General features: G+C 35.6%; 1 protein-coding gene across 50 annotated transcripts in view; it reads left to right on the forward strand.

Moving 5' to 3' along the window:
- LOC132704076 (cell adhesion molecule Dscam2) overlaps positions 1 to 14703 on the forward strand; it is a 75051-nt gene that overhangs the window by 58067 nt on the left and 2281 nt on the right. For 37 of the 50 annotated variants that reach the window (XM_060673798.1, XM_060673766.1, XM_060673792.1 and 34 more), the window contains 17 exons: positions 951 to 1070; positions 1129 to 1302; positions 1360 to 1759; positions 1931 to 2336; positions 2392 to 2647; positions 2702 to 2857; positions 2914 to 3219; positions 3275 to 3782; positions 4659 to 4835; positions 4893 to 5059; positions 6515 to 6712; positions 7817 to 7984; positions 9309 to 9413; positions 9883 to 10104; positions 11610 to 11759; positions 11816 to 11971; positions 12696 to 12756. In XM_060673798.1, coding sequence (XP_060529781.1) covers positions 951 to 1070; positions 1129 to 1302; positions 1360 to 1759; positions 1931 to 2336; positions 2392 to 2647; positions 2702 to 2857; positions 2914 to 3219; positions 3275 to 3782; positions 4659 to 4835; positions 4893 to 5059; positions 6515 to 6712; positions 7817 to 7984; positions 9309 to 9413; positions 9883 to 10104; positions 11610 to 11759; positions 11816 to 11971; positions 12696 to 12756 — 3730 coding nt within the window. The other 13 variants (XM_060673808.1, XM_060673807.1, XM_060673809.1 and 10 more) reach the window with 2 other exon arrangements.

Consider the following 14703-nt stretch of genomic DNA (forward strand, 5'->3'; position numbering starts at 1 on the left):
TACTCGTTTTTCTGAAAGCTGTAATTTTTTATTGTTCTTCCGAGTTGCTGATACTTTTTAAGTTTCTGTTCAGTAAAAAAAGGCAGAAATATCAGAAGGTTGTAATAAATCGCTTGTTTTTGAGCATTTTTCTAGATATTTTACATGAACAGTGCCAGATTTTATCCGGAATTAACAAAGAATTAAAAATCTATTCTCATCAAACTATGATCGACATATAAATTTTTAATGAGTTTTTCTATATTTTCGAATACCAAATAACATGTAATAAGCAAAAACTGTGCGCGTCAGCTAGAGCTGTGGTGCAAAATAAATCGAAAACTTGAATCAAATCCGCATCTTGATCGACATTCTAAACATGTTTAACTAATTTTTTGGTGTAACCACTTGCCAGAAAATTTGCCAAAGGACGCTATATAAGTTATTTCGAATACATTGAACGAGCATCACTAAAATTCTTGTCTTAGCCGAAAGCACTTCTTGGTGTTCTACAAACTTCTGATTTTTCTGTTGTGTGTGATCGAGTCAGAATCTTCTGCCGAGACAAAATTGCCAAATTGAACTATAGAAGAAAAAAAAGGATTTACTAATTTGCATGTATTATTCTACATTTTATGCTACCTGAAATAAATGTCATATTAATTAAAAATTTTAATTACTTACTTGCTCTGTTCATTCACTTCTTCCTCGGATACTAGACGCTGGCGGTTTGATTCATCGATAGCTTTGAACATCTACCTACCAGTACAGTACTTTGATGATACTGACTCTTCCACACTTGGATAGTTTGTTGGATTCACTTTTTACTTATCCGCAAATGCAAATTGCAAATTTTAAAGCGTTTTAACTTTCAATATCAACAAACTATTCAACATCTGCTTGACGTCTGCATGCGTAAATTCAAATATCGGATAAAAAACACGTTGTTACAAGTGACGTTTCACTTTTAGTACCACCAAGGTGGATATTAGAGCCGACTGATAAAGCTTTTGCTCAAGGCTCAGATGCTGCCGTAGAATGTAAAGCCGACGGCTTCCCCAAACCTGTCGTTACTTGGAAAAAGGCTACAGGTAAATTCCAAGTACCATTATTTTCCATGATAATACGACTATAATTGTATTTCTGTAGGGGTGTCGCCTGGCGATTACAAAGACTTTAAACAAAACGACCCAGACATAAAAGTAGAGGACGGTACTTTGGTTATAAACAATATCCAGAAAACAAATGAAGGTTATTATTTATGCGAGGCAGTTAACGGAATAGGGTCTGGTCTGTCTGCAGTGGTTTTCATCAGCGTTCAAGGTAAGTCGCAGTGCGGGGACGCAAATAAGTCATTTATAAAACCTTTGACGGTTTTAGCACCTCCCCAATTTGAAGTCAAATTCCGTAACCAAACCTCAAGGCGCGGAGATCCTGCTGTACTGCAGTGCGAAGCGAAAGGAGAAAAACCGATTGGCATTTTGTGGAATATCAACAATAAACGTCTCGAACCCAAGGGTGATAACCGTTATACGATCCGCGAAGAAATATTGCCCAATGGGGTTTTGTCGGACTTGAGCATCAAGAGAACTGAAAGAATCGATTCGGCCCTTTTCACCTGCGTCGCCACCAACGCTTTCGGAAGTGACGATACCAACATTAACATGATCGTTCAGGAAGTACCCGAAGTGCCTTACGGTCTAAAAGTTTTAGACAAATCAGGGAAAACGGTGCAGTTGTCTTGGGTAGCCCCGTATGACGGAAATTCCCCCATTAAGAAGTAAATAAAAACCATTTATTATAGTTATTTGCTCCAAACTTACTGTTTACAGTCAAATTGTAATTAAATTAATTATAGATTTATTAAATAAAAATAATATATAAATAAGCACTGAAAATACCATACTTAAGACTATTTTAGGTACACATAATGTATATATTTGTGTTTTAGGTATATTATTGAATATAAACCAAGCAAAGGTAGTTGGGAAAAGAATTCCGAAAGGGTGTTGATACCCGGTGACCAAACTGAGGCTGGTATTTTTACATTGCGTCCTGCCACCACTTACCATATCCGCATAGTTGCCGAGAATGAAATCGGATCGTCCGAACCATCAGACACTGTTACCATTATCACCGCCGAAGAAGTTCCCGGGGGTCCACCAACAAATATCAGGGTCGACGCAGAAGATCAACATTCCCTAGTAGTTTACTGGAAACCGCCTCTCAGAGATCACTGGAATGGGGACATTCAAGGGTACTATGTGGGATACAAACTGGCTAATACCGACAAACCTTACTTGTTTGAGACTGTCGAATTTCCAAGGGAGGAAGAAAATAAGGAGCACTATCTGAAGGTGTTACATGGATTTATTGCGTTGCTTTCAGTTATTTTAAATGTTGACGTTTTAGATATCTAACTTGAAGACTTACACTCAATATTCAGTTGTCGTGCAGGCTTTTAATAAAGTAGGTGCTGGTCCCACTTCTGAAGAAATCAAAGCGACCACCGCTGAAGGCGTTCCAGAACAACCCCCAGACAAGGCCACCTGCACCACTTTAACCGCTCAGACAATCAGAGTTTCCTGGGTGTCACCCCCACTCACTGCCGCTAATGGGATCATCAAGGGCTACAAAGTTATCTACGGGCCATCCGACTCTTGGTTCGGTTGGTGATGCGCAATTGCGTTTTGCGAATTGAAATAATTTGTTCTCGTTATAGATGAAAATACCAAGGACACCAAGATAACAGCATCCAGCGAAACTATACTGCACGGTTTGAAGAAATTTACAAATTACAGCATGGAAGTCTTGGCATACACATCGGGAGGCGATGGAGTAAGAACTCCGCCAATTGCTTGCCAAACTGAACAAGATGGTATGGTAGCACAAAGTTATCAATATGAGATGAGGTAACTGGATATATGATTTTAGTACCGGAAGCCCCGATCGCAGTGAAAGCACTCGTAATGTCGTCTGATTCGATCCTTGCCAGTTGGAAACCACCGGTAGAACCGAACGGCATCATCGAATATTACATGGTTTATTACAAGGAATCTGGCAATGGCGACGAAAAACCAAAATCTCAAAAAATCGTGCCCAATATTAGAAATCAGAACTTAAGTTTCCAAGCGAAGAACCTGGATAGTGCCTTGAAATACGAATTTTGGGTAACTGCCGCTACTACTATCGGTGAAGGTCAGCCATCCAAGAAAGTCGTTGTATCGCCCAGCACCAGCGGTATGTTTAACCCTTGAAATTGCTGATTTTCTATAATTTGGAATTTCTTTCTCAGTACCTGCTAAAACCGCATCCTTTGATGATACTTTTACTACCACTTACAAGGAAGATGTTACTTTGCCTTGCTTAGCTGTTGGCGTTCCACCGCCAGTAATCACCTGGACCATCAAGGGTATCAAATTTAATGTAAACTCTAATGACAGGATGAGGCAGCAGCCAGATGGTTCCCTATTCATCCGAGACGTTACCAGAACCGATGCAGGCGAATATTCCTGCCGAGTTGAGAATGATTTTGGGCAAGATTCTGTAACTCATCAATTGATCGTAAACGCTCCCCCACGAGCGCCGCAAGTTATTCTTATTTCCACAACAACAAATTCTCTAACGATTAAAATCAAACCTCATGAATCTGACGAAGATCAAATTCACGGTTACACCATTCATTATAAACCGGAATTTGGTGACTGGGAAACGGTCCAGGTTGGACCTGCTACCGACAAATATACTTTGGAGAAGTTGCTTTGTGGCACAAGATATCAGTTGTATGTAACGGCTTATAACGGGTAAGTGGAAAAATTTATATAAATTTGTATTGAAAATGATTCCCGAGAATGTTCTCAATAAAAATATAATAATTATTGACTTGTTGATTATTGGAAATAATATTATTATCATTATTATAAAAACAAAATAATTATAATAAAAAAAAACAAGCAAAACATAGGAATAAGGCCTGTTTACAGTTTTTAGTCCAATAATTTGAAATTTTAAAACAAAATATTGCCTTATTTGGAGTAACTGAGCTCAAATTTCTCACAAATTATATTATCGAGTAACATAATATTCCTATAATTTTCCTATAAGTTTTCCTGCATACAAATAATGTTACCAGAGCATGACGAAGCTTAATTTATTTTTCCCCAACTTTAGGAAATTGTGCAAAATAAAAGATATTAGGCATTTAATCACATGTAAGATCGTTTTTAGTCCAATGTGGAATTAAAGTTTTGTAACAGTGACACTAGTATTATAATTTAGTCGTCAAAGTTTAATTGTTAAGTTAAATTAGTTTAAGCATTTAGTAGTTTCGCTTAGGAATGGAATACCCGTTCATACATACATACATGTTCTTTCAGTAGGTTTCTGAGAGTAATTGATCACAAAAAGTATGTCACCTACGTAGTTTTTAAATTTTACAGCTTTTTATACTGTTTCTCTTTTTTCCCGACATTTTATAATTACATCATATAGAACATCATTTGTTGTCTATCTTGTCTTTGGTTTGCTACTGGGGCTGAGGTGGTTGCTTCCCTCAAACAGGTAAAGCTCTTTCTGAAGGTATCACGCTTTTTTTTCAATTATATTTTTGATTTAGATTGGATTTCCTTTTCAAGAGAACGCTGGATTGTTTTATCTATAGATACGATTTTTTCTTTCAGTATCGGCACTGGTGACGCGTCAGACAATCTCAACCCCAAAACAAGGGGGGAAAAGCCAATTGTCCCTAGCGCGGACAAATTTATCGAAGTATCATCGAACAGTATCACCTTGCACCTAGGTGCGTGGTCCGATGGCGGATGTCCGATGCTGTACTTCGTCATTGAGCACAAAAAGAAGTAAGATAACGTAGCAATAATTCTAACAGTTTTAACTAATGGTGTCTGATTTTTCAGAACTAACGCCGAATGGATCCAAGTTTCCAATAACGCAAAACCAGGTCAGAATTTCGTGCTTTTAGATTTAGATGCCGCGGTTTGGTACCATTTGAGGGTCACCGCTCACAACAATGCCGGATTTAACGTGGCCGAATACGAATTCGCAACTTTGACAGTTACAGGAGGTAAGCTCTCCGTTTGTGTTATATCTGTGTGGTCATGCATTCCTGCTTGTCTTTTTATTTTTTTATTCAATTAAACTGACGGAATTCCGTGTGTCGGTTATTATAATTTTTGTTTGTTTGCAGCACTTGTTTTATAACCGTTCACCATTATTGTACATATACACTCTTACGATGTGAATGATTTGATCGATCCGCTTCTTCGGTATCAAGATCGTGCTTGCGTCTCAAAGCAATAGTACCTGATTCATATAATACATAGCGCTGCAAATGTCTACGGTCGCGCAGGCATTTTCGTTGATTTATAATTATGTCCTATCAACACTGTTCACGCAAAAACATAAATTCATCGTTTCTGTTTGTTCTGTGTGTTTTTTGCGATCTAGCAGACAACCCGTCGTTGTCGTGGTTGTTTCTTTGGTTAGTTTCTCCTTATTTCTTTAATTATATATGATTATTGACTTGCCACATTTGTGCATGTCGGTTGCCTTGTGGTAAAGTTGAAAAGAATGTTTTAGAGGAACACATGTTTTTTTTTCGATGTTTAGAAAAAAGTCGGTTCATTCGTGAATATTTTGCCTGCTATAGGAGTACTATGCAATTTATTTTATAGATCTATTTTTATGGGAATTGTTAAGCAGGAAGCAAAATTCCTTCCTCCCTTAAACAAAATGTACCTCCTAAAATGATTTCCTATTTTGCTGATGAGGAGATTTTCCATTATTTGTTACTACTGTTCCTAAATATCTGAAAACTAGTCAAAAGTTGGTGGCTATAAGTCATTACGAGACTTAACTTTGAATCCGTTCTGATTTTTCACGACGTAAATCTGCTAATAATTCGCCATTTTAATATTTTTGAATATTAAAAATCTGCGATCCTTGACAATTTGAACATTAATTGGACAATATGAATAGTTTATATCAGGCTTGAAACTATGTAAAAAGAGATAAGGAAGTTTTGCTTAGTTCTTTACTAACACAGAAGGGAAAAATAATCTTCTCTGAAAATTGGTATAAAAATGTCGTTAATGAGCATGTGCACGACCGTATTAACGACTCGTTAGCTGTGCAGTGTTGTAGGGTTATACTCCTAAGAACGAGATAATAGCGAAAACAAAACTTCATTTGTGCAAGAGCCACCAACGAATGGATCGCTAGCCTTGCTCAAGCTCCTCTTTTAATGACAAACTAAGCAACTCCCAATCACACGGTCACATTTTCGAAGTAGTGGAATGATTGCAAAATCCCATGAGAACACCCCCTTGTGTTTTGGTTTCAGGTACTATTGCCCCGGCTCGTGAAATCCCCAAAGAGGACACCATACAAATAATCCTCGCCAACCTAAACCTAGTAGTTCCCGTAGTGGCTGCCGTGCTCGTCATAATCGTTGCAATTATCGTGATTTGCGTATTGCGCGGCAAAGGAAACTATAACAAAGGTAAATTGTTGATTCTAGGTACCATCGCGCCTGCCCGGGATCTGCCTGGTGTTAAAATGTTGTTTCCCTGGATTCCCGATTGGGTCGAATGGAATATTGCGGTGCCTGTGGCCGCGACGGTTGTGGTCGTTGTAGTAGGAATTGTTGTTGTTTGTGTCGCCTTGTCGAGGAAAGCTCACGGACCGTTGCAAACTAGACTGCGCAGCGATTGTATGTGTATGGAATCACTTTCTTTCATCGCTCATACTTTTGTTTTGTTTTATTCTGAGACTGGAATGAATATAGAAAAAGGCGCAGAGAAGGAAGAGGACCCGTTACAACATCCGGATAGCTATTAGTAGTAAAACTAAACACAGGGTGGCGCAATAGTGGGAAGGCACTGATTTATCACTCTTGCAAAAACCGAAGAGATAAAATGAAAAAACATTCTCAATTAGGTGTTTCATACAAGAGTAATAATAGAAAAATAAATGTCTTAAAATGGAACACCTGAAATATTTTTGCATATTACGATTCTTTCGATAAATGTGGAGTGTTTTGAATGTTAGTGCGACGTTGCCAACTTCTTAGGAAAAAATACGGCCGTTATAATATTAACAATGTACCTTTATCTTCCTCCTTTTTATAATCAGATTTTTTTCGTCCATTTTTAAATTTTTATGTCGTTCCCAAATTGTGATCAATAAATTTATTTAAGAATATACTGGTCCACAGTTAATGATCAAACAAATTATTTGCTACAAGACTGATTATTTTTTTAAGTATGAATCAAGCTTCTATATTCGTTAATTAAAAAAAACTGTTCACTTTTAGCCGCACAGCTGATTAAAAAAAAAAGTGAGACCTATCAAAATATTTTTGAATTCAGAGTGCAGTTGCAACAACAACCCAGATGACTTCATTTCGAGTAGTCGTTTAAAATGATGTACGTGGACGGTATGTTCTTAAGAAAAGAAATACAAAACAAATTTTCGAATGATAATTCCACAATCTCAACATCACATAAAATTGTGTAAGGGGAATAGTATTTTTAGTTTAAGGACACATGTATTTGTATAAAAATTTATTTTTTATTTTTTCGCAGCTCATTTTTTAAAAATTCATCCATTTCAATATTCTCGTGCATGTAAGAGACACGAGGTGGGAGCTATTTTAGATTTACTTAAGAAACATTAAAAATTAGGCTATCCTCGAAAACTCGTAACTAGGAAAATTTTTTTTTTCGTTTGATTCCTACCTCTAGTTCTCCTACATGCATTGGAGCTCGAACCAGAATTAGATTTTTTTCATCGGTCAACTAACATTCGTTATTCCATTTAGATGACGTTGTTTACAATCAATCATGTAACGCCGCATCTACTTTGGACAAACGAAGGCCAGACTTGCGTGACGAACTTGGATACATTGCTCCACCCAATAGGAAGCTCCCTCCAGTTCCCGGATCCAATTACAATACGTGCGACAGGATTAAACGAGGTACCGCGTTAAGTAAGATCATATATTGCTTTTTAGCATGCAAATATTTATTATTTCCTTAGAGTTTACGTTAAAATCATCACTACTGTTAATGCAAAACTATTTTTAAGTGAGAGAAATTTTATAGTTAATGCTGGTGTTTTAAACTTTCTCTACTGTAATACTTTTTACAAAACTTCTGGATTCCTCCTGCATCAGTTTTTGCTAAGTAGAACTTGCTGATGTTTCGTCAATCATCCTGTTGGCTTCTTCAGAGCTTGACTGAAACTGACTCGTATTTTACTCTGTACCTGCTTATATATCATTTGAGGGGGCGGAGCTAAATGAGGGGCATAAACACCGTCTCAGATGACTGATTCCCATATTGGTCACAGGTAGAGACCTGAGTCGTGGTTAAGGTTGTTAGGTTGTTTATAGATTTCTATAGAATCTCTGATTTTTTGTTGGTAGAAGAACTGATTACATGCAAGAATTTTAGTTTTATCGAATAAAATTTTATGTCCGGTTTCATGAGTGTGTTCGACAACAGCTGATGAGTTTATTTGTCTTAGTCGTAAGGCTTTTTCATGTTCTTTGAGCCTAGTTGATACTTTTCGTCCAGTGTCTCCAATGTATTCTTTGCCGCATATGCATGGAATGCTGTAAACTCCAGGCATCTCAAATGGAATTTTGTCTTTGACAGACCGAAGATGTTGAAGAGATTTTTAAACAAGTGGTAAATCTGGTTTTGACGTTATACTTCTTTAGAAATTTTGATATGTGGGCAGTGATGTTTTGAATGTAAGGAGGGACCACAGTGGCAAGTGTAGGATTGCTTTCGGCCTCATTGCTATTGGAAGGTTGTGGTGAAGTGTATTTTGTGATGGAACGTTTAATATCTTTAATGTGGAAATTATTAGCGAAAAGAGCAGATGTAAGGCTTTTTAATTATGGATTCAGTGACTCGGGCTGAGATAGTTTTACGGCTCTGTAAACAAGAGAGTTGATAACCGATGATTTTTGGATGATTGGCGAAACTTCAGCAAGTTCGACTCAACAAAAACCGACGCAGGATGAATCCAGAAGTTTTGTAAAAAATAGTACAGTAGCCTGTGGAAGTTTCTTTGAAAAATCTAGTGTGCAAAATTAAAACATATTAAATAAATATTAATTCGAGCATTAATATTTTAGGAATTCTCTCATCACACCTTTTTCTGCCGTTAATTCAAACTCTGCTTGCTTATGTGAACTAAAAGTAGAATTTTGACTTTTATTTGCTCTCTTCATGTGTTTTGCCTTAAAAGGGACAGGCCTGTTAGCGACCGATTTTTTTATGTTTATGATTTAAAAAATTTAGGGGCACATTATCGTTCTCATTCGACTTGGGATCCCAGACAGCGTCATTTATATGAAGAGTTGAGAAGTAGGCGTGGCTCAAACGAAACTGTTCACACGCACAGAGGTAATGGAGGATATGCATTATTTTTTGAATGATTTGGAAGCCATTCACTTATTTTTGTTTCAATTAATAGAAACGTTTTCTTTTTATTATTTACGCGAACTTGGTTTGGTTCTAACTTCTTAGAGTTTCTGAACTAATGTTTTTGTTATTATTTGTATTGTTAAATTTGCATTTAATAATTTTCATTTCTATTTCTTTCTTGTTTAACTTAGTTACTAACGTACTAACTGAAGCAATGTTATAGTCTACGTTACAAAGTAAGTTCCATGTTATAGCTTCTTTATAAACGCATTTTGTGCATGTTTGGTGGCTGTTGATTTCGTTACATGATCGTTTGGAATTTTCAAGGCTAAACCCGAACGTTTCACTCTAACAAAAATAAACCAAAGCCAAATGAGATAGGTGAACTACCAATTTGGGCCCCTTTAGCTTTAGTTGTAATGAGAAAAATCTGTCTTTCGATTTCAAGGCATGGATGATGAAATTTGTCCTTACGCCACTTTCCACCTGCTTGGGTTCCGCGAAGAAATAGATCCCAGCAAAGCGATGCAGTTCCAAACGTTCCCGCACCCGCATGCGGGAACTCTAGGCGCTTCGGGAATGAACACTCCTCATCAAATGCATTCACGTAATGGATCCCAATCTATGCCCAGGCAGAACAATAGACGATATGATAGAGTCGGATCACAAGGTTCGCAATTATTTTAACCAAGTTTTATGATTTTCCAATTAAACATTTTATAGAGACATTCAGTTCAATTAAATTGGTACAAAAAACATATGATCCCACCGAATTATATCAAAAACAAATCAAAACTGTCATTAGAGATTCATCATTTTTTTAATGACAGGGAAAAATACCAACTAATAATCATGAATCCTCAGCCTCCAATGTTATATTATTTAATTAAATTACACAAACGGAATATGCCAATAAGGCCTGTACTTTCTTTTGTAACAGCACCATTAAAAGTTAAATTCTCAACAAGATTAATAAATATTTTAGAATATCATACTGCCTTTAAACCTAGATATGTTATCAAAAATTCGTTCGAACTAATTAACAAGGTGAATCTATTTCCTGGCATTCCACCAATTGACGTAATAAACATAATAGACATTCTCATTCAGGGACAGGTCAACCCTATCATAAAACAAGACTTGCTGGAAGTTTAATAGTTTGTTTAGACCAAAATTATTTTGAATTTAATGGTCAATTTTATATTGCTAAACTATGAATTAAGAGAAACCCACTTAGTCCACTACTTGCAGAAAGTTTCATGGACAATTTAAAAAACATCCTCTGAGTAAATCATTCTATGGTGGCATAGACACGTAGATGATGTTTTTGCTAGTTTTAATGGAATAGAAAAACAACAGTCCGTTTTGAGTCACAAACTTTCTGGTCTTAACTATAACCAAACTACAGAACAAATTAGATTTTTCCATTTACCATAAACCTTCACACACGGACACAATAATACATAATAACACACATCACCCTTACACACACTTTTATCCACAGACTCCTTAGTATACAACTTTCCACAGAAAATTTGGAAAAACAATTCTGAACTGAAATTAGCAAGAAAATTTCTAAACATCTATTTAAATTTGGTCTTAAGATTGCTTTTAGAACTGAAAACAAAATAGGACATTTTTTAAAAAAACAATAAAAGTGAATGTGGATCATCAAAATTTATATCGGACAAACAGGTAGAACACTTAAGAAACGCATTAACGAACATAAAAGGGCGTATAAAAATAAAAATTCGGATTCTAACTATGCACAGAATTGCACAAATTTGACGTTAATTTTGATATTTTACATAATCTATCGAAAAGCAAAAAACTAAATTTGTTGGAAGCTATGGAGATTAACAAAATGAGATATTAGAATGACCAATTGGATTTAAATGCGTCTCCGTTGTTAAATTTAATTAACCTACACTGGTAATTAAAAATCTATTACTACCTGTTTATATAAACATAGGTGTCGGAATATTGTCATATTTTATATTTGAGCACGGTGTTGTCGAACCGGCTGTTATAAATCATTAAATAACTGTGAAAACATTTTTTGTTCTAATTTAATTGTGTTAAGTCGATTTTCATCAAGTAAAAGCCACCTCAGTCCAATTCAAGAAATTCAGTTTTTTAACTTTTGAAATGCTGACATTTTCTAATATTTTATAGGAAACGGAAGCATCTATTCTCCTGGTCCAGAGTACGATGACCCAGCTAACTGTGCCCCGGAAGATGAACAGTACGGCTCCCAGTATGGTGGTTACGGGGCTCCTTATGACCAATACGGAAGTCGCGGTTCTATCGGACGTCGTTCTCTTGGTGAGTTAAAACAACTTTCACGAAATCAAACTGCTAATAAAACGTCATTGTTTCAGGATCACTAAGAATTCCACCAACCAGTAACAGTCCCGAACCCCCACCACCACCACCACGTAACCATGATCCCTCTTTTAACGACTCCAAAGATTCCAACGAGATATCGGAAGCAGAATGCGATAGGGACCAATTAATCAACAGCAGGAGTTATGGAGGTGATTAAAATAGTCGCATAATCACTTTGTTAATTACAGCACATTCAGTAAAAACGCGCGCATATTTTTAAATACCTTGCTTGTTATAGTTACACTGCTTTCACACCCTTGCTACACTTTAGTCAAATGGAATGCTGGTTTAGATTTTCACCCACTGTCAAGCTAGCAGATCTTTTTGGATAATAAATTCATTCTAGTACCAGTTAAGGGCCACTCTTAATAGATACTAGAAGTGTGTCAGCTATTTTCGATCCGAAAATATCTGCCAAATGACATTTTGACGGAAGTAAAAATTTGTAAACCGTATTAATCCACAGAACTTGTTGAAAACAATAAATAAAATAAATAACATTTATTTTCAGAAGAGGATCAGGGTAAGTGGAGTTGTTTGAGCGTGATCTATTAGAATTAGATTAGTCTCTCAACTCGTTCCATCATTCATCTGACAATTTAACATTTTCTCGTATCATTCAGTATGATGATGACAATGTCCTTAACAGCATGCGGTGACTAAATTGTCTGTCTGTATCAATCCATCTTCCTGGCCCTTATGTGTTTGTTTCAAATCGTTTATGTTGCATAATGAACTTCTCCAAGTTATTTATTTGCAGGTTTCAAATCAAATTCAAATGGTTGCAAATAAATAATATTATATTATGTTTGATATTTAGAAGTTTAATTGTCGTTTTAGTTGTGGTCGTGTAGTAAGTGTCATTTTTTTCAGTAATGAGAGGTAACGCGAAGGATGGCATGACCCATGAAGAAATGCGAAAACTGATTGAGAGGTCAGTACCAAAGTGAAAGTTACCCCTTTACATAATTCATAACATCGAAAGATAATTCGTTTTTTGCCTAATGGTGTTAACCAATCTGTAACTCAATAATAATCAAAAAATAATAAGAATCTAATAATTCATAAGTGAAATTTAAATACTTTTCTAGCACATTCGGACATCTTGGTGTATGACTTACAAACTTGTTACAGATTGCTGATGTAAGAGTTTATATATAACTTACTCAACTAAGCATTTGTCTCATAATCATCACCCCCATTCATTGCGTGATTTCCCAAAATCTAGTGTTTTTATTAAATTGGGTTGATTTTTTCATGATTTCCTCTCAAACAGGAAACTGTAAGTGTGCATACTAATATTCGCTTTTTGTGTTGTTATTATGTTTGCACTTTTTGTGTTTTATGTTTCTAATACTGCACTGAGAATGACTAAAATCTTTTGGTGTTTTACAATCAATGTTTTCCTGCATGACGAGAAACTGTGTTTTTATAATGTTCTTATTCAGGTAAAATTCAGTACTTCATCTGATTAGCAAGAATTTAGTGAGATTCTACCAGTTGAAGTTGATGCGGTATTGATTTACTGAAAACTGTTTTGATGGATGAGAATGTTTAACATTCAATTGTTGCTTTTATGAAAAAAATATTCAAACTTTTAACAAACAACAAATGTTCATTCCAGTTTAAGAATGTCCACTTAGCCGGAGAGAGAAAGAAAACCTTAGCTGTTATAAGCATTCCCTTACCCCAGAAAAATAAAGCTATGTCAATTGCCTAATAATTTCTTAAATCCTCAAATACTCACCCTGTGACAACTAGGGTAGTGTGATCATAACAGTTCACTTAACACAAAAAGGGCTAAAACTTGTTGCGCTTTAAATAACTACTTATCTATTTAATAATTTAAAAATAAATCACTCAATTCCTAAAATCAGCATCGCCAGTAAAGGATCTTATTTTGAAATCTCAAAAATATTAGCGCAGAATAGCTGATGATCACAGAACAGAAAATAGAACTAAGGTAATAAGGATGGTTAGAGATAATACTTTTGCACCTCTGACTTTGGTGTTGTTTCCCTTATTCGAAGTAGCTGTACTTGACTGTAAATAACGTTTTCCCTTGTTAGCCGATAAAGGTCAACGCGATCTATGGTGAAAATAAAGGTGTCGTTAGTAAAATTCGCAGCGTAGGCGGAGTTCTCAGTAGTAATACGATAAGTTTCGAAAATAGCTGTTATTTTGGGTTATGATTTGTTTTAAAGCTTTAATTTCATTGTACTTAAACTAAATATTTTTATTTAACCAGGTTCTTTCTTGTTGAGCGGTTTGAACGCGAATTTTTATAGCCAAGACATTTTTAGTTTCCTTTTCTATTTTTCAAAAATGCATAATATTGGAAAACGATAATGACGACCTACAGCTATTGCGGGAGATCTAAATCCTGTTTAAAATCCCAATTTCTAAATTGAAAGGAGGTCCACTATTTCTTATAAGGTTGTGATTGTGATTGAGGAGAAGAGCGCTTCTGCATTTTAAAATTTTATCACACACATTTTTTTCTTTTAAATAACGAAAACGTGGGTTACGTTAAAGTCAAACGCCAACAAGGAAAAACGTACAAAAAATAAAAATGTTGATTTCAAAATAACGTCAGAAAACTTAGATTATAATCCGTTAATAAGCACTCAAGTGATATAAGCTTGAAATATCATAAGAGGCGCAAAAAGTCTCTATAATCATTCTACAGTTCTACACTAGCTACAGAATATAGTGATAACCATGGAATATAATAAGCATAATAAAGATATAATAAATAATATATCTGATTATAGTTTTATTTCGACCCGTAAAGTGGCAAAGTGGCTACTACTACTTGTAGATAATTTCTGATTTCAAAAAGATGTTTAATTGTTGAAAGTTGATTATTAATTAACTTTAT

The sequence above is a fragment of the Cylas formicarius genome, unplaced genomic scaffold (assembly GCF_029955315.1).
Source record: "Cylas formicarius isolate icCylForm1 unplaced genomic scaffold, icCylForm1.1 PGA_scaffold_6__28_contigs__length_40554024, whole genome shotgun sequence".
Lineage (NCBI taxonomy): Eukaryota > Metazoa > Arthropoda > Insecta > Coleoptera > Brentidae > Cylas > Cylas formicarius.